Genomic DNA, 20748 nt, shown 5'->3' with positions numbered 1-20748 from the left:
AAAGTGCCCTCAAAGTGCCCCCAAGTTTAGGATGCTTCCGTTCGACCCTGCAAAGAGGAATTTTATTAACGCGATAGTTTTATTAACAACAAATGGTAGAAGCATTTAAAGTTTAGTATCTTTGTTCCTTGTTCCTTGAACTTAACTTTAAAGCAAAGCTTCTGCAATCTGATTGGAAGAATATATTACTCAATCTATATTGCGATTGATGTTTAACAAGGATCTACTCTAGGCCTAATGCTAACTTCTTTACTATTTGAAGGATTTGCCATTTACATTTATCTTAAATAAGATCTGTTGTCCAAAAAATTATTTCATCAGCAAACTTTGTGGCGAACTCAATTTTTAAACAACAAACAACAGCTCAATTTCCTAGTTCATAGTGCTCGAGGAGCACCAAATGCAAATTTTGACAAAATTTATTAAAACATGTTAAGGGTCATTGCTATAATGGCTGATAATTGAACTGAAATAGGTAGAAAGACTGAGATTGCTTAGAAGAGCCAAGCGTAAGATGACCTGGTCACTTCTACTTTATATCACAGAATATTCTGTGCCTAGATACAACATCTAAATGATTGAAAGAGTGTTTATTGAATATTTCTCACGCTTTCATGACAAATGCCAATGCATCAAGCTGATCAAATGGGACACTAAGCCTGTATTATCCATAAACTCAAAATAATTTAACCAAGCAGAATAATCCTTTATAGTACATTCTCAAGTAATTCAAATATATAGGGCACTGGGCCAAATATCCATCCTGTTGGTTTTTCTCAGTGTCCTGATAAACTAATTTATTTTACCCTATTAGTTTGGAATGTAAATCTAGAACTGCAATCTTACGTTAGTCGCTAAAATAGCAAATGGGAAACGCGATGGTGAAAGATTACTTGAATTGAATTTTACTTGTACTATATACAGTTGAAAATGACTTGAAGTAGTATGGTCCCTCATCTGGTGGAACTTAATGAGTCATAATATAATGAAAGATTCACTGCACTAGAAATTCCCAGACTATCGACCGAAGCTTCGCAGCTGTGACATTATTTACAAATCACGAGGAAACAGAAATTCGGTTACACCTCTATTGAGAAAACAGAGAAGGGAATGATAAAGAATGTTAGCATGGAACTTTGTTTGTTGTCAGAAAGAAAAATACAGATTCCTTTTTTATTTGAAAATGGAATCGGCGAGACTCGTGGGACACAACTATTATTATTACTACCCGTTTGTTTTATGTTGGAAATAAATAAAATATCGCAGCAATAGCTTACAGTAGCGAGCAGTATTAGCAGTGAGATGATTAACACCAACATCTACAAAAACAAACTTGCAATATCAACATAATCATAATAATTAACAATAAAAACAATAATAAAACCCAAAATACATGTATGCTCTAAAATATAGTAAAATGTACAAAAACCCAGATTTTTTTTATAGAACAGTAGGTTGCCTAGAACAGTCCTTGCAGGTGAAAAATTTCGTAGGGGTCTATCTTTGGGGACAAACCAAAAAAGTTTCACCGCCAAATCGTTATCAAATCAAAATTCCTTGCAACATGAGTAAGTCATAGCTGTTTATAAAAATACCTTTTTTGTTTACTGCAATGTGGTGAAGCTCGAGTCGCTTCACAGAAGTGTTTTTAACAATATTTTGTTTAAGTTGTCTTTGAGGGCCATTTCAGGGACAGTAACAGATGGACAAAGTTCAATCCTTTGCTACAAGGATAAATTTGAATGGCAGTATCTCCAACTTGCTCATTTATCAGGATAAAGTAAAGGTCATCAGTTAAAGAGGATTGCAAGGTAAACGGTTATTCAGTTTTCAAGTTCTGGTTCTGGGTGCTTTATCAAAATAGGCAGGTCTCCTTGTTTCAAGCGAAAGGTCGAACTTTGACATTGATTTGCCATTTTCATTTGTTCTAAATAAAATCTGTTGTCTAAAAAATTATTGTAACAACAAACTTTGAGGTGAACTCAATCTTAAACAACAAACAACAACTATATTCCCTAATTCATAGTGCTGGAGGAGCACCAGATGCAAATTTATTGAAACAAGTCAGGGGTCTTCTTTGTTTATCATTGCAAATGTCACCAGAGGCAGCTCATTGCTATAATATAGGTAGAAAGGTTGAACTTGATTGGTCAATTTTCGTAATTCAAAAGCAAATACCACTACCAGTGTGGAGACAAAGAACATCAACTCTGTTTCATTAAGCCTGTAAAACCTAAAGGCTAAGGGCCCCTGCTAAACTCTATTCAAGAAGTCGCGAGAAAGATCTGGTAAAAGATTTATTTTTGAAATATTTATGCCTTCAAGCATAACGTTTTCAAACTTCTGCTATTAACACTTAACGACAAAGAGTGCATAAAAGTAGTTCTATCAGGTTTTCAGACAGATCCAAATCTAAGGTATCTTGTGTATTTGGAGTGCGTTTAGTTTTGGAAATTCCCTTCTTTGATACCAGTTATTTCGTTATTGGGTCCCATTAGCTTTGCGCCCTGGGCGGTGAAAGTCATAAATGCGGCCTTCTTGCGAACTGCCTAATGCATCTGGCAGTATGAGCAACAGGAGACGAGAGTTCTACTACCGGACTACCACCCCCGTATTTTAAGACTAGAAATCGCCCAAATTGCTGCTGATGGTACATTAAAAACACCAGAACTACCATCTTTAAACTCAAACGAGTTGGAATATTGGCTGCTTTCGCATATGTTACCAGGTTATCAGTGAAAGAGAATGTCAAACCAAATAAGGTTCATTGGTTCAACTGAATTTTTACAACAAACCTGTTCAGTAGCAGCAATGTTGGCTATGAGATGGGGAATTTGTTTGGTTAGGGGATAGGTCATGGGAATAGGTGGAGGAAATAGGTCGAGTAACTAGGTCAGAGGGAGATTTACTAACGTTTTAGCCAATGAGTCATGAGTCATGAGTCATGAGTCATGAGTCACAATGAGTCGCATGGGTTGCAATGGGTCGCAATGAGTTGCAATGAATTGCAATGAGTTGCAATGAATTGCAATGAGTTGCAATGAATTGCAATGAGTTGCAATGAATTGCAATGAGTTGCAATGAATTGCAATGAGTTGCAATGAATTGCAATGAGTTGCAATGAATTGCAATGAGTTGCAATGAATTGCAATGAGTTGCAATGAATTGCAATGAGTTGCAATGAATTGCAATGAGTTGCAATGAATTGCAATGAGTTGCAATGAATTGCAATGAGTTGCAATGAATTGCAATGAGTTGCAATGAATTGCAATGAATTGCAATGAGTTGCAATGAATTGCAATGAGTTGCAATGAATTGCAATGAGTTGCAATGAATTGCAATGAGTTGCAATGAATTGCAATGAATTGCAATGAGTTGCAATGAGTTGCAATGAGTCGATTAAACTCCTAAGACAATTTCCTATGCTGAACAGAAACATGACACTCAAATTTGAATGTTTACTTAAAACCATAAAAAAAGACAAGCACAGCTTGCCAAAAACTAAGAAAAAACAGTGTAATAGCAGCCTCAACCAGATCACACTGGGCCCTCTCACATAACCATAACCTTGTGTCATTAGGAGATCTGAGATCCAGTTTGTTGTTAAAATAGTGCGCCCAACTAGAGAGGGGCGTGTGTCCGTATAGATATACTATACTGCTATGTATAATGTATGGAAACATGTATATATGTTGTCTTTTATTATTCTGAGTCCTTGCTACCTCATCAGCCAATCCACCAGGTAGAGCATTTCGGGGCTTATGATCAGTATGCTCCTTTACACCTGGGTGCCCCCTCACCCCTGCTTCCAGGAATGATGCCAGCAAAGGTGTATCATTGTACCGTACTGTTGTATAGAAAAGAACGAGATATCCAGGTCCATGTGTATTGGGTTTATTCATGTAACCCGGCCATAAATGTATATATATAAAATGTATTACTGATATCAACTCACGACTCTTGACTCACGACTCACTGACTCAAGACTTAGGCAAACTCGGTCAGAGGAATAGTTTGAGGGGATAGGTTGTGTGAAAAAGTCGGGGAGGTAGGTTGAGGGGATAGGTTGGTGGGATAGGTTGAGGGAAAGGGTCGAGGAGACAGGTCGAAGAAATCGGCTGAATGAATAGGTTGAGAGAGAAGGTTGATAAAACCGGTCGAGGGAATCGGCTGAGGGAATAAGTTGAGGGAGAAGGTCGATGGGATAGGTTGGTGGGATAGGTTGGGGAAAGGGTCGAGGAGACAGGTCGAGGGAATTGGCTGAGGGAACAGGTTGAGGGGATAGGTCGGAGGAGTAGGTTGAGGGGGTAGGTCAGAGGAATAGGTTGAGGGGATAGGTTGTGTGCATTATACCCTGGGTACAAGAGCCACCCAAATTTGAGAACGGAAACAGAAGATAGGAGATGAGAAGCGGATGAGCGTCTATCTGGCATCCAGGGTATATGAATAGGTCTGGAAAATCGGTCGTGGAGACATGACTTAGCAGCTTTAAAACTGAAAATTTTGGCGGTATCATAGAAACATGTACTGCTCCTAATAAGCAAATGTCTGTCTGTCTCCTAACTCCATTTTGACATTGTACCTCAGTCAATACTTATCCCAAAGTTTCATGAATTCAAATTCCTTGCAAAGGAGAGAAAATGCATTTGCCCAATAATGATATACCTCTTCAAATAAAATTTTCTTAAATGTGTATGTCCCATACTGGAAAATATGAAATTGGTATGCCAAATATGTATGCCAAAGATAATCTGTGATGCCCCTACTTGCACCTGTACTCCACTCTAACCCACTAAATGTATGCCAAATTATGTCACTTTTTGCCCCAAGAGTAAGCCAAACGCAGGTCTTACAGTCAAGTATGCCTGCAAACCAAAACTGGAGATTGCTGTGTGCCACAAATTTGTGGGACAATGTATGCAGATTCCAGTCTGGTAAATGTCTCAGTTTTAACGACAACAATGATCCAAATAGTTTGGATCCACTAAAAACAACCAGGCAATGAATTATGTCTATATCACTTTTAAAAAAACTATTTTACACAAACTTTCACTTTTGATTTAAGGCACCACAAACTACACTTTAAAAATGATTGACTGTTAGTTTCACAAAATATTTATGTACAAGACGGTCTGTGTATCAGATTCAGAGGAAGAATGCCTTGTGTCAGACATCATAGATGGCTTTAACATTGTTAGGAAGCAAAGGCTTATTACTTTCAAGGTGGCTCTTTCCTGTCTTCTTGATGTACTTTTTCTGGATTCTAGCAATGAAAATAATAAAAAATTCAATTGATGGTCAATCAGAAAACAAATGAAGAAACAATCTACTCAAGATAGGTCTTGTTCCACATTTATTGGCACAGGTGAATATGATAGCAACATCACAAATCAAATTTCAAGCTTTAAAGTGGAGCAGGGGCAAAGATAGAGATGTGCAGTGAAACTCAGATTTTGGAAGGGCAGTAGATGAAATTTCCCTTAGAGATTCCAACAGATCAGCTAAACTTCAAGAATTTCCAACAAATTTGGTTATTTAGAGAAATAATAGCCCCCCTGCCTCCAAAACAATGTGATCTTGGGCAAAGACTCAAATATCTACAACAAATAATTAAAAAATATTCACTCCCATATGTGTATTTTTAAAATCAAATTAAACTCAACCAAACTGTGTTTGCCAGATTTTGCACTCAAAGTAGCAGATTGACAACACTGAGAAGATGGATGGACAGAAGCAGTACTTGCCGAATATCATTCACCAAAACCAAGTTATTTTGATATTCAGCTGTTTCAGGTATGGCATTATGTATGGCATTCCTCAATGAGATAAATCTTTTACAGATCAGACTTTTTGGTGTTTAGCAATTTCAAATTTTGGTGTGCAGCACTACACTTATCAAATGTGTGAATCTGCCACACTCTGCAGACTGGGGTAAGTGTAGAGGAATGAGACATTTTTTGTCTTTTATTTATTAAACTGTAAACTATTGGCCCTACAATTCCCATGGTCAACCACAAAAATGGCAATAAAAAGGGAAAAACTTTAAAAAGATAACAATTATATATTTAATATAATAAAAAACCTACAGTTATTGCTTGTACACAATCCCAAAATTTTTTATTCTCTTTTGAACAAGTATTCATTATTGCTGATTTTTTACAAAGCATCAACTCTCTGTGATATTCTTCACATGCCTCTAAAGCCCTAAAAGAAGAGGAAGGTTTCATCATCATTACCAGCACACCAAAAAAAATTAGACCAGATTTCCCCTCCCCTTAGACTTCTTATCACCTTTTTTTTATTCACCAATGTCAGTCTGGATTCCATGGTAGTTTTCAACGAGATCTAAAGAGTGCACAAAATATTACCTGGGAGTGCAAGAGTGCATTGTGATTTCGCCTGCATACTTGAATGTGCAAAAAAATTTCTTATGTGTGCATATTTTCCCCGGCACTTATCCTGTTTACATCAACTTTTCATCTCAGGAAAATTTAATGACTGAGAGTTGTGAACTATGCTTACCTACCACTACAAATAATAGCTGCAATTCAAATTCCTAAAAGGTTCTACAAGTAAAGGAATGACTTTAGAAATTATTTATAGAAAGGCCAAAGACATGACTATCCTAAAGGATAATCTCAAGCACGGATGCCAAATAGGGGACAGGGGGAAAATTGTCCAAGGGCCTCAAAAGTCTAGGGAGCCATATTAAAAAATTCTATTTTAAGAATTGAATTAATCAAATATAACAGAAGTATGCCTAAAAATATTAAAACCTTTTAATCAACTGCAAGAAAATGACTGCAAAAATATATTCTGCAGTTTATTTAAGCTAATCTAACCTACTCAAAAAATTTTCTGCTCCCCTGCTTTGCCCCAGGGCCACTAAGAATTTTTGACAGCCCTGATCTCAAGATAATTTAATTTAGAATGACCACTTTTTTCAATCCCAGTTATGAAAAACTTAGGAAATTCATTTTGTCATATTTGAAAAAAGCTTTTTAATTTGGGCCACACCCAAAACCACACCTATATTTTGGGTTTGCAAGAGTGCACTGGTAATTATACAAAAATTTATCGGGAGTGCAGCTGACATGGAATCCATACTGGCACCGATGAATGTGTTATGAATCATGATTTACATACAGTATTACTTACTGACACCATCTAACTTTCTTTATGATTGCTTCTTTGCTAAGTTCTTTCTTTTTAAACAACTGATCAAAGGCATTACCCATTGCCACCGATAATGGTGGTCACGTTCTGGGAAATTTGCTGACTTTGTTGTCTCTGCACAGGAACGAGATTAAATGTAAATGGCAGCAGATTCACAGTTCACAGTTGTTTCAACATTCAGCTCTCTCTGTCTGCATCCCAGAAAAAAAGTCCATAGTTATTCTTCCAATTTGTTGGAACTTATGATATGATACCTAAAGGTAAATCTTTTGATTTGCTATTGAAAATTTCGTCTCTGAAACTTAATTGGTGTCATACTTGTAATATTCTTAAAATTCTGTAATAGCGCAAATAACCTAAAATTTCATTTGACTCAACAACAAAAATAGTTAGTTACAATATATTTTGGTTTGAAACATGCGTACGAGAAAAATATTAAGAAATTTTTTAATACGGTGAAAAAAATGTTTCTCTTAAAACTTTTAATTTTGTAGTTGTATTTGTATTTGTATTTGTTTCTACCCTACTAGCATCTAATAGTTTTTAGGACACTCACACTGAGAAGTATATGCTTATCGAGCAGTGTCCTGGTCCTTCCTCTCCATGTAACCACACCTCGTAATTCCTACAAATAGAATTACAGAGACCTGGTGACTCTCCTCACTCTGGGTCAGGGGCGAACACTTGGTCAAATATTGGGGGGGGGGGGCAAGCCTATTTTTTTAATAAGATAACGTCACATTTCCCATTGTTTTCGAACAAAAGACCATTGTCCTCTAAAGTATTGGGGGGCAGTCACCCCAAGTGTCTGCCACTGCTCTTGGTGAAAGTTTGGTCATGCCAAGGACTCACGGACCCTTGGATCTGTGGTCACACTCCTAACCACTGAGCCAACCTCACCCCTTTAATCCAATTTGGGTCATTCCATGTCAAATTTTATATAAAAGTCATGAATTGTCACCCACCCTCTCAGATTTCGATGAATTTTACAATATTGATTCAGTCCCAGGAGAAACCACCTCACCCAAAATTTCAGCACAATAGGTTAAGGCGTTCCGGAGATACGGCCAGTCAAAAGTTGGCTCATTTTAGGGCGTGGTCCGCCCAAAATTTGTGCCAGCGATAAATAATAACATTCAAAGTCCTGTGAAAGTTTTTTTTATCACAATATTTACATCAAATTATCAACACAGTACATTCTGATAGTGCAGATCTCAAATATGACCACCAAAACATCAACAAAGCAAAGCTAGTTACTCAAAAAATAGGTTAAAAGTTTACATTAGACTTCTTAGATTTTGTGACTAGCCAATTTGAATGTCATTTTTTGCAAAGTCTGCAAAATTTTCAAGAATTGAAAATAGTACCAGCTGAAAGCTCTTGAATTGGGCTTTTTAACCATATAAATATCATCATTTGTATATTCAGCATTACTGAGATTATTTGAGTTATATAAGAGTAATAAAATTTGCGAAACTTGCCTCACAACCATTCTGTATGCCAAATGGCTCGCAAAATATTTGTCAAAACATATAGTATTTCTTTTAAAAAACATATAGAAGTAGATGCCTAAGATGAAAACTATTACTCATTTACTTCAAGATACCATTTCTTATGTTAAAAAACTTCTGGAATGTTTTGTTAATGTTGTTTATATCAGCATGTTTTATGCTGTATGTCCTTCCAGTTGCTGTCACTGGAGCATCAATCTTCACCAAGAAATCATTTTCTGGAATGCAACAAACATCAGCTCTAGCTGGCCATACAAAGGTCTGTGCTGGGCCTGAGGGATGAAAAAAGTTTACTTTTGCATCTCTTTCTTCTTTGTTTATCACTTCAACCATGCCAATCCACCACTTGTCATCATAAACGCATGCCACAAAATCATTCTCTTGAACATCCTTTAAGGTTAGAGCTTTGTATATTTCTCCTTTGAAATTGTGGGTTCCTGTAAAACTGTCATCTTCTGATGTACGCTTGTAAGCAATCTCATAGGGACCAATTGGTTCAAAGTAATGGAAGCTTCTTGTTCCTGGTACTGTTGATCCCAAGGCAAAACGGTCTTCCAGGCCCTCTCTGACTGACATCATTTCCTCTTTTTTTATAAAAATGAAACTGATGTTATTTATATTTTCACTGCAAAAGAGAAACATATCCTTTGCAGTTAAAATCTGTTGTGAAATTGGTCTTTGTAAACTTGCCCTAGCTGTCAGTCTCTTAACTGCTCCTCCGATGCCATCGCAGGGGGACTTGCCATGGCTTGATGCAAAGAATGTCCAGTTTGCAGATAACCCAAAATCTTGCTGATGGAGTGTCAAGTTCAAGAAATTTTTGTAGTTCTTGTATTGGGAAGCACAACCATCAGAAAAATATTCTAGTTTGCATATTTTTGGCAATTTAGTTTTGATGACCTGTGTTAATTCTTTTTGAATCTGATATACCAAGCTGGTGTCATGTTCCAGATCATCTGATAAAATACAGAAGGAGTTCTGCATCAGTGTCTCATCTTCTTTGAAATATACAACAAGTGGGTGCAAGGTACAGCATGGTTTGCTCCAGTGGTAAGACTGGACCTCATCTTGCACCACAAAACTGTAGTTCTCTGCAAAATCACCTAATACAATAGCTGTATCCTTTCCAATTTGTTCTTTGCGAATCTTCAAATACCTTGCTTGACATTTTGCCAGATATGAATGTGAAGTCAATCTATCAATGGTTTTTACTACCAGGTCAATGAAACTTTCTAAATCTAGAGTCTGGCTTATAAGTTTTGTACTATCAGTACTCTGCCATTGCTGGAAAGATATTTCCTCGTCTGCACTTGTAAGAGTTTCACTTAGGAAATTTTGAAGATACTGTGTACCTGGGCAATCATCACACCTATGTATCATGCAGGTTTTGCTATCTCGATCACAAACTATCATGTCAATTAAGTCTTTGTAGGTTTTGTCCAGATCTATAGCATCAACAAGCAGAATTGCATTTTGATGTGTGACACACACGCAAACAGAATGAGATCCCTTTGAATCAACAGTGATGCACCATTTTGGACGAATGGAACAGAACTTTGAGAATCCAATTTTGATGTCAGGCTGTTGACTCACAAAGGTTGCATATAACTCCTTAAGGTTGCACAAAAGAAGGCGTTTTTGTTTGTGAGTGTTATGACTGATGCTCACAAAATCTTTTTTCCCTGGCATAATTCTTGAAAATTCATCATCCTCAAAAAATGAATTTACTGCCTCAATTGTTCTGCTGGGAAGCTCTTTGCCCTTCTTTTTTCCTGGGCAAGCTAAGATACCCTGCTCTGTTTTAAGTTCACGGGCACGTTTTACAAAATATTCAGATACTTGAAAATAAGAAGACGCCTCCTTTATGCTCCAAGATTCTGGTGTAAGTGTGAGTAGCTGGACTTTCTCACGGGAAGAAACAGTTGACAATTTATCACGAATCTGTTCCATCAGTTTATCAAAGTCATTAGCTTTGGTCATTACAATTTGGCTTAAATGGGGTGCCTCTGGCTCCATTATCTTCTCCTTTTGGACTCCAACGGCTGCAGCAAATGATTGCTTGAATGAAGTAACCGTTGCTTCAAATTTTGAGTTGGCATAAGCAAGACGACGATGCTTGGGTACACTGTGCAGCTTTATTGGTGATTCTCCCAAAACCTCCAAACTTTCATTGATAGCTTCTGTAGATTCAAATCTGCTGAAGGATGATTCAAGGTCAGTTTCACCAAAATCCATTGGTTCTTTATCATGAGATTCAGTCATTACATTATCTTTCTCCAAGTGTTCTAACTTTGTTAAACAATTTCGACAAAGCTGCCACCCTGGAACACACACAAACTTTTTTGCTCTTAGCTGTCTAGCCAGTGCAAGGGAAATTTTATGACCACCTTTAACACTTTTTTTGTGATTCTCGAGTAAATTGCAGCATCTTGTAAATCTCCTTTCAAAGTCTGCTCCCAGTTTCCATTCATGGTGAAAGCAAATGCTCATCACCCTCAGCTCAAGAGATAATGTTCTAGCTCTCCACAAATAAATCTCTTTCAGGTCATCATCATAGTCATTAAAATCTTTTAACCCAATTTTAGTAGTGAAATGTGTTTTATGACAAGGTTCTTTCAAATACTTTCCAAAGTCACATGAACTATGAGCTTCCAGATCTACCATGTTTCAGCATTGAAAGTCAAAGGTAAACTAGAACATCAACATTTTTAAGGGTATACAAGCTGTTCTACACAGCAATCAACTTCCTTTCAGGAAATAACATATCATTCATAGGAGATTCCTTGAAACAATATTTCCACGCCCACAGAACAGTTTCCTGTTTATATCAGCTTTGGTGTAGGTAACAGGAAATAGAGAGTTAATGATATCATAACAACCTCCTGAAAGAATTGAAAGAGCAGAACATACTGAAATTGCAGCTTTCTGCCCATTAAACCTACTTATTTAAACAACATTAACAAAGCATTCCAGATGTTTTTAACATAAGAAATGGTATCTTGAAGTTGATTAGTAATAGTTTTCATCTTAGGCATCTACTTCTATTTGTTTTTGAAAAAAATGCTATATGTTTTGACAAATATTTTGCCAGTCATTTGGCATACAGAATGGTTGTGAGGCAAGTTTCGCAAATTTTATTACTCTTTTATATCTAAAATAATCTCAGTAATGCTGAATATACAAATGATAATATTTATATGGTTAAAAAGCCCAATTCAAGAGCTTTTAGCTGGTACTATTTTCAATTCTTGAAAATTTTGCAGACTTTGCAAAAAATGACATTCAAATTGGCTAGTCACAAAATCTAAGAAGTCTAATATAAACTTTTAACCTATTTTTTGAGTAACTAGCTTTGCTTTGTTGATGTTTTGGTGGTCATATTTGAAATCTGTGCTATCAGAATGTACTGTGTTGATAATTTGATGTAAATATTTTGATAAAAAAAACTTTCACAGGACTTTGAATGTTATTATTTATCGCTGGCACAAATTTTGGGCAGACCACGCCCTAAAATGAGCCAACTTTTGACTGGCCGTATCTCCAGAACGCCTTAACCTATTGTGTTGAAATTTTGGGTGAGGTGGTTTCTCCTGGGACTGAATATATATTGTAAAATTCATCAAAATCTGAGAGGGTGGGTGACACTGACCTTAAATTTGACATGGAATGACCCATTTATTAATTAATCAACTTGCTACATGAAGTCCATGTAGGTATGCGAGTAGAATTTCAAGCTAGCCTAGATAAAAATGCTTGAAAAATCAAACAAAATGAGCCGTCGCTGGTCACGATAGGAGCAGTATTTAATGATAAAATTTCAAAAATATCATAGGAAATTGTTGATAAGCTAGATCAAAATACATAAGAAAATATCACCAAAAACTGCAATTCATAGTTATTAGGTGATAGTGCCATTAAATTACCATATGACAGATATTGCCAAAGAATCCCAAAACTAATACCAGAGCTAGAAAATTGTCCAGCAGCAGTGCTGCCAGAAAATTTTTAGCACAAAGTCATTGCAGGAAATTGTAGCTGTTTGCCAGGAATTTTTTATTGTGAAATCTTAATTACTTGATTTCAATTTGAAAATTAAATTCATGTTACTCTCTTTCTACGGAACGCTGTTTTATTGTGAATGGTTGTTCTGCACCACTTACAAAAAATGAAGATTATCACATTTATTAAGATTATCATATTATGATAATCTTAATATCATGATATTGTCATCGATATTATGATAATATCATGATTATCACATTAAATCTAGGGCTACACATTAAGTTTTATTAGCTGGGATAAAGCCAAACCTTTCGATTTGGCATGGCCCAGTGAACAATTGGAGCCCCCAAATAAATGTTAATTACCCTCTTTGTTGGGTAGACAGCCAAATGAGATTATAGATGTGGTAATAACTCAAAAGGCACTGAAGTTTTAAAGCACTGAATTTAAAGAGAGCTGGGGACTCTCCCCACTCTGAGAGAAAGTTTGATTTGTTTAATTAACACAATTTTCTTGAAAATTTTACACACAAGTGACCCACTTTAGCGCTCACTTGCTACTGCTGTGTCCCACTTAAAAGCCTGAATCTGGATCTGTGCTAGGAAAAATGAGATCAAGGACATTACATTTTCTTTTTTTCTCAGAGACTGTTTTGAATGTTGTCAACCAGTAATTGTGACTATAAAATCTTTTATCCTGAATACATCAGTGCAAGTCATATAATATAAACTCTTGTCGACAAAACTCTTGCAGGGTAGTTATATTAGTTTTAGTAAAGATCTTGCAGCTCCCCTCTGTAAATGTTCAAATTTCCCAATGGAAGATTCTGGTAATGGGTGCTCAAGGTGGGAATAAAGTAAGCATATCAGGATCTTGGGTAGTTTGGTAATTAGAAAGATTTTGAAGGTAATGTCTGTTTCTTTGCAGGGCTTTTCCAATTTTGAAGCAAAAGCTTAGAGAGAGAAGGAAAACAAAGTATGGCAAAAAGCCATGGAGAAGGGTTTAAGCATAAGATAAAGTCATTGCTTGGGATACGAAAAGCAAATACTATCCAGAAAGCAGGGATTGAGAATGAAGAAGAACATGGTTTCATCTTCTCCCCGGATGTGCTTAAGGTTTTGTAGTTATGATTGTATTTTCAGGCCTTAAAGTGCCTATGACATTAATTTTGAAAAGTTTAGAGAAGGGCACAAAATTTGCTGATTTCAATTATATATGTTGAGGTGATTTTTTTTTCTTGTGGAACTGTCTGACAATTTAGGTTGAGTATCCCTTTTCATGTTTTTGACTTTGACTTTTCAATTTTCAGATGGGGTATATATCCTTCTATCATTTTCTGTGTATCAGATTGCCATCTATTGCAAAGTTTCCTGCTATCGTACCTGCTTTCAGCAGAGATGTTAAAATAGGGCCATTAGTGGAATCATACAATAAAGCATCTTAGTCTCAAAATAGCCCAAGGGGGCAACCTTTAATCGGGCTCTGTATCCTATCTTTTTCAGCATATCAAACTGTCCTATATTGCAAAGTTTCCTGCTGTAGTACTGAAGTATGATTGAGATGCGATAACACCATCTTTAAAAGTTCCGGAGGAAAGTACCCCAGTCTAAAAATAGAAAAAGGGGGGCAATTTTCAGTTTGGTTCTATATCCTATCTTTTGTACCGCATCATACTGCCCCCTGTTGTAAAGTTTTGTGCTATTGTACCTACTTTCAGAAGAGATATTGTGATAACACTGTTAGGGGCTTTGGGCAAAGAACCCCGGTCTAAAGTAGTTAAAGCTGGCAATTTTCAGTTGGGTTCCATATCCTATCTTTTTCATCGTATCAGACTACCCATTTCTGCTGGGTAGTCTGATATGATTAAAATTTCATGCTGGTATCACAATTTGCACAATCATTTGACTAACAGTCCTGGCTAAGTGGTATGGTGTGTTTATGGTGAAGATGGAACCAACTGCAAACCTTGTGACATCACTGATTCTTATGCTTTGTCACTCGCGCTCATTGTTTTAAAACCCCCAAAACAAACCTTCCAATGCAAATTTTCGAGTTAATTGTTGTTTTATATTGCAACAACATGTAGAAGTTTCAATTTCTTTGAGATTAAACAATGTGTGAAGTTTAATTTCATTTGCACTTTAATGACAATTTTTGTCATTCGACGTTGATTGTAGTTGTTTTGATTGTTGTTGATTTCTGATGTAGTTGTTTTATCTTTTCTGAAACATAGTTACCAAAATAAGATAAAGTTCTTTTAAAACGATGCAGATATTCTTGTCTTTTGGCTTTATTTGATGATGCTGTAGTAAAAGTGAGAGTTACATTAAAGAATCTTAGACAGTGCTATGGGGCCCAAAAATTTGAACATTACTTGTTGTTGTGTAGAATTTTTAATAATAATCTGCTTGTTATTTAGGAGATCACCAAGGAAAATAATTTTGGTCACAGAGCCAGAGTATTGAAAGAGTTATGTGAAGTTGTCTCAACAAGAAAACTTGAAGAGGTTGAAATTTGTTTTTGATTTTGTTTCTCTTCAGGCATTATTAGAATAGGGAAATATATTATATTTTTAAAAATCAGCAAAGCATGCAAACCCGTAAAGGATTTGTGGCAAGGGGAACTGCTTTTTATATATGATTCAGAAAATGTATCTCAAGAGTTGCATATTTTGGCCTAGGAAGTGGAAAGAACATACCTTTTTATAACAAGAAACTTGAAAAATTCACTGTTCTTTCATTCCCCTTCTCAAAGAGTACAATTTTTTTAGTTGAATTGGCCAAAAAAGCTGTGGAAATTGTGTTTTCCTTATTGATCAGTGTCACTGATTACCATATTTTGCTATCTATAAAATGCATAAGACGCACTAGAATTCCATGTTTGAATTAAAAAAAATTTAGTTTTTACTGTGTGTCTTACCATGTATAAGACACACCCCCTTTTCTCAGTTCTTGTAAAGCATGTATCTTTGAGTGAAAGATTAAACTCGAGAATACTCTAGACACTACCTCCGTGGAGGAAAATTTGTTCAAACCTCCTTGTTTCAAATGATCAAGTAGAAAGTTTAACATCATAAAATAAACAAAATCATCATTAACGTTTACATGTTTTAAAATCCATAAAATTCTTGTTTAGCATTATGTTTTATTCACAACTTCCACAAGGATTGCAAGGATGTACCCTCCAATTAAGAGGATGCAGGATACAACCCTTCCATTTGGGAATGAAAAAGCTTTTGTCAGATAATTTTTCTATTGCGGCTTGAGAATTTTCAATATTGTAAAAATTATATCTTAAAAAATGTCATATGTAATTTATGAAATTTTAAAGAGAACTCTTTAGAAGTGCTATTGAGCTCTATTGATGACTCTTTTCAAGTCTGTAACTGTTTTTTGCTAGCATGCTGCAGAAGCAGTTTGGAGTGAGATATCAGATATGCTGCAGCCAACAGTGCCAACAGATGCCAGGCAAACAACCTTGAAGTTTCTTGTCTGTCTGATAACTGGTCAAGTATGTCAACTTTTTGTATCTGTAACCTTTTTGTTGTAAAAAGTTATGAAAAATTTTGAAGTTATTTGCAAATTAGAAATCCTTAGTGGCCCATATCTAAATTTCTGTGATATATAGCTATGTTTTTCCAAAAAATGGTTACCTCAAGGCGATGCATAACCACATGTAACCATATTAGTCATTGCATAAGGATTATGATCTGAAACATATGTTCAAAATCATGATTTGCTCCTGGTCACTGGCAGTCTTAGATAAAACAATGAGCTTTCTTGTAATCTTCAAGGCTGTATTGCATTACTTATAGGGAACAATTAATTATTTTGTTCATACTAATGTTAGGTTTTCTCGAAGCAAAAATGTGTTTTTATCTTATGAACTCTCAGACTGATAGTTGTCCAAAAATGCATTTGAGGCTTGATCCTAACTTAAAGTTTCCTTAACTCATGTAACAAATCTTAAGTTTCCACTGAAGAATGTTTCCAAACATTGTCTTCTTCAGAAATCAACACCAATCATTGCAAAAACAAGCCCTATATATTTCAAATATCAGAACTCAACAAGTAAGGCACCTAAAAGTGCGAAATTGTCCATTCCCCAAAACCTGAGTCCAGAAAAGTTTTTCGCTTGCTGCCACTTTGTTAAGACTCAACATTTGTCAAATATTGGATGACAAACTAATCAGTTATTTTTAAATGATATGATATCTATTAAACTTTGAAGCAGTAAAGTTATCTAATTCGATTATCTAAGCGACATATATTCTGCTATTCTTCCCTTAAAGTTTTATTCTTGTGCCATTTTGGTAATTTTAATGGTTGTCTCAAATCTTCTCTTCACTTTTGCCAGTTTCAATGGCTTGGAATGTTAAGAGCCCAGTTTCTGAGGCTTATTGAAAATCATGACGTGAAAGAAGATCTTAACTGCAGGTAATAAAGACAGCAATCTTCATTGTTCATAACATAACTACTATTTTTTATTGCTGCTAACAATGTCATCAATAATTTGGCCAAGGAGCATTTGCACCCTGTCCCATAGCTTTAATTAATGTCCCCTTATGTTGCACTTTGGTAATTGAGCGCCACTCTTGGAGTGACTGTAATGGCCTTCTTCTTTTTCGTCACAAAAACGTCTCTTACGTCTGTCTGTTTTTGATTTTGTTGCTCCATGTATTTAAGCGTCTCTACCTTAAAAATTGTTATCTGTTGCAGGATAGAGCTGTTAAGAGCCTTGACTGACAATGGCAAAGATGTTTCCTACTGCGAGCATTTTGGTATGTAATATTTTATTCATGATTACAGGCAATTATCCCAGTAAAATTGAAAATCCTAGGTCGAAAGGAATAAGTACATAAAGGTGCTTTGAAGTTTTTTTAGTACCTGCCCGAAAACGATCGCTCTGTCATAACTTTTTGCCATATGATGCACATTTTTTTACATATAGACAAATGCTTTCAAGGCTTAGTTACTGCTGTAAACCGTTGGTAACCTTTTGAGATTATTGGTTGCGGCGAGACCTGCTACCTGGCACCCTCTCTAATCTAATATTTATAAGTGAAGATGGGTCCTAAGATTTGTGACTTTTAATACGTGTGTTGAAGAGCGTTTTTCGTCTTATGCGTAATAGAATATGTGACCTTGCATCATGGCAAGCAAAGAATCGAGTATAATGTTAAATAATGATAGATAAATGGTAATAACACCTGTCGTACATGTACTGCTATAAATAAGGGCCCTCTTCGAAAAAACTTAAAAGGAGCGATAAATCATTATTATATATGGTGCATGTTAGATATAAAAGCTATAGATCGCCCTTTAAGATTTTACTTAAAGATCATGTAGTAAGCTGCACGACTTAAGATCCAGTTGGCATTTTGATGAAACAAGAGGAGTCATGATACCGATTGGACTATATTCTATCCTAACCATAAAAATATAGCTTTATTGCCCGTTTTATCAAACTTATGAAACAACCTATGTCTAGAACCATCTAAGAACATTTAGACATAAGACACTAGGTATCCTTGCTCTAGTATGAGTATGTACGTGCCTTGAGTCTCAACCTGAACTGCGGTAATATTTTTACAAATAATGCTACATGATGTACGTTAATCTGTCTGTGTACAAAACCGACCTAGTTTTAATTATTGCTTTCAATGCCTCTTTGCTATTGGTCAAATAGTTGTAGAGAGAGACGTTTAGGTGACTAGGTTATGAGTAGGTCTTATGGACCGTTCCCAGACGGTGAATCCCATGTTGATCACCCAGTGTCTGCAAACCACTATTTGTTACCATTCTACTGAAATATCTTGAAAATTTTTATAAAAGCAGAACAATCATTTTGTCCTAGGGCCTTTTCTTCTGCGGTTTTCAAGACAAGCGTTGACAGGAGACAGGTATCTTTTTGTGTTTGTTTGCACCACATGTGCCTTAAATTTTCTCTTTTCAATTTGATGTTTCATGAGCAACTTCATGATTTACAGTTAACATGCTTTTGATGTTCCTCTAAACCCCATAATTTCTCTATGGGTTTTGCTATTATCTCAAATGCAACCACATATGTAATAAGCCCTGTGTGCTATTTTTCAGGACTGTTGAGTACCTTTATTTTCTCATCAACTTGGTGCATTACAATTCAAGCTTTTTGGAGAAAGATATAATAACAGAATTAGTAGAGTGAGTCAAATATACATTCCACTACTTGTATTACATTTCTCCAGATATGTTTATATTTCATTACTTCTGCTATATTTATTTTATCTTTCGTTTAAATTAGAACAGTTTTTAAAAATAAGTATGGTTTAGTATGCAGTATGAGTACGTCACAAGCCGAGCCCGCACAGCTAGTAAACACCGGGAAATTTTTGTATTTTGCTCGTAACTTGAGAATTTTTTACCATTGCTTTTTATCTTCAGTTCAATAGCTTGTGTTTCTTTTTGACAGACAAGCTTGTGCGTTTTGCAATAAAGCCAAAGTTGAAAAGGAGATAGAGGTGAAAAAATACTTCAAGACTCAGACATAATTTGCCACAGCATCCAACAGCCTTTTAGAGAAACATTTTAGAATACCAAATGGCAGATTCAACTAGATTTTAAAATGATTACAAATGATAACAGATCCATTTTATTATCTGAAATATCTCTTAGAATGATATTTTGCCATGTCCTCCAATTCTTGCTTGTTCTATAGCTTTACAACTTTTGCATGTCACCTTAATTTATATAATGGTTCTTGTGCTCAATTTCCCCACACTTCCCAATCCATCCTTTTGTAAGGTTTCTAGGGCCATAACTTTTTATCAGTATTGAAAACTGCCAGCCTTAAAGGCAGCCACTGTCGTAGGCTTGTTGTATATATTATGCAATCGATGCATGTATTTCAGCCTTATGCTATTTTTGTGTCACTCCTAATAGCCATTTTAAAAAGGGAATAATACATATTATCTTCATTATGCCACCGTGCCTTTCAAGGGAGACTTTGTATTAGCCAGAGTTTTTATTTCATTGTCTATAAAAACTTTTTTATCATACTGAACAGCCATTCTCCGATTTAACTCTCTGCTCACTGCTCTAATTGAGTTCACCCATCAACAGCCTTGAAGCCAGCATAATCCCTATCCCCATTCCTCTATGTTGTCAATTTTAGCATGTCTTCATTTGCTTATAGTGTTGTATTCTGCTGCTTGATGCCACTGTTCGTTATGGTGGTTTGCCATCTGATGGCCTGTACCCGTTGATCGCAACCCTTTGTCGCACGGTGAACATCGAAAAATTCTGTCAAGCCAGCTGGAAGGTATCTAAGAATTAAACTATATATCTAAAAACCTTGGTATTCTTTCCTTATACCTTGAACTTTAAGAGTATTAATGCAATAGGTCATGTTAGAAACCTTGACCATACAGTTCTGATTTTGCATTTCTTGGGAAAAGGTCAACATAATTTTTTCTATGTGTATTTTCAGATATATTCCTAGAATATATTTAGTCTTCGTATTTCGTTCCATGTGCAATATCTATTTATAAGATTTGCACATGGTAAGATAATAAGTATATGGACAGTCATTAAAGATGATGAGTATATGAACAGTCGTTAAGTCATTAAACATTGATATATGCAACTAAGCATACAGAGTTTCCATATGTTGTCTAATAACTGCAATATGCATATATGGACCGGGCCATTCTCGAAATATGCTACTCGCTCCCACTTGATGCATTATTTTTCTTCCATTTGACTAAGCTTTCTTCACAGTACTGTGTACTTTTTTTAAACAACAGAGGGTTATCATCTATAGATTGCTGGCATCAGCAGCCTTAAAGTGTTATCATCTGTTTGTGTGAAAAATGTTTTCCGAATTCTAATGATATTGAAATTTGTTTTCGTTTGCAGCTCATGAAGACTTTGGTAGGCACTCGCCTAGGACATAGCGCCATCTATATCATGTGCTGTATTCTAGAAGACGAGTACGTCCTATCTATTCTCTTATTCCTACGATTTTTCTATTTTTGGTGCTTGTATTTACGTCACAAAATAAATTGAAGTATATATTGTAT

General features: G+C 35.7%; 2 protein-coding genes and 1 long non-coding RNA gene across 4 annotated transcripts in view; 1 reads left to right on the top strand and 2 right to left on the bottom strand.

The window, feature by feature from the left end:
• Nucleotides 1-5002: 5002 nt before the first annotated feature.
• LOC135691797 (uncharacterized) lies at nucleotides 5003-7294 on the bottom strand. The gene is made up of 3 exons (XR_010516783.2): nucleotides 7159-7294; nucleotides 6087-6204; nucleotides 5003-5263 (listed from the first exon to the last, which is right to left on the bottom strand). It is a non-coding gene; the product is annotated as an uncharacterized LOC135691797 (long non-coding RNA).
• Nucleotides 7295-7304: 10 nt separating this feature from the next.
• The window catches only part of LOC135691788 (tuberin), a 92039-nt gene continuing 78595 nt past the window's right edge, over nucleotides 7305-20748 (top strand). For both annotated transcript variants that reach the window (XR_016144535.1, XM_065209760.2), the window contains exons 1-11: nucleotides 7305-7436; nucleotides 13617-13804; nucleotides 15109-15195; nucleotides 16089-16199; nucleotides 17046-17125; nucleotides 17408-17469; nucleotides 18546-18591; nucleotides 18785-18871; nucleotides 19140-19188; nucleotides 19863-19988; nucleotides 20585-20658. Coding sequence is in view for 1 of the 2 variants with exons in the window: in XM_065209760.2 (XP_065065832.2) it covers nucleotides 13667-13804; nucleotides 15109-15195; nucleotides 16089-16199; nucleotides 17046-17125; nucleotides 17408-17469; nucleotides 18546-18591; nucleotides 18785-18871; nucleotides 19140-19188; nucleotides 19863-19988; nucleotides 20585-20658 (860 nt within the window). In the remaining variant the exon portion in view is untranslated. The remainder of the gene's footprint in view (nucleotides 7437-13616; nucleotides 13805-15108; nucleotides 15196-16088; nucleotides 16200-17045; nucleotides 17126-17407; nucleotides 17470-18545; nucleotides 18592-18784; nucleotides 18872-19139; nucleotides 19189-19862; nucleotides 19989-20584; nucleotides 20659-20748) is intronic.
• LOC135685261 (uncharacterized) lies at nucleotides 8095-12355 on the bottom strand. The gene has a single exon (XM_065201132.2). The coding sequence runs from the start codon at nucleotides 11349-11351 to the stop codon at nucleotides 8769-8771; it is 2583 nt and encodes an 860-aa protein (XP_065057204.2). The 5' UTR covers nucleotides 11352-12355; the 3' UTR covers nucleotides 8095-8768.

This window comes from Rhopilema esculentum, chromosome 13, assembly GCF_057945365.1.
Source record: "Rhopilema esculentum isolate cy_ngs chromosome 13, ASM5794536v1, whole genome shotgun sequence".
NCBI classification, from domain to species: Eukaryota; Metazoa; Cnidaria; class Scyphozoa; order Rhizostomeae; family Rhizostomatidae; genus Rhopilema; species Rhopilema esculentum.
This window is presented reverse-complemented; position numbering and strand designations above follow the sequence as displayed.

Bases quoted from the DNA above. Each gene is read 5' to 3' on its own strand.
- LOC135685261 (XM_065201132.2), bottom strand. From the start codon at position 11,351: ATGGTAGATCTGGAAGCTCATAGTTCATGTGACTTTGGAAAGTATTTG.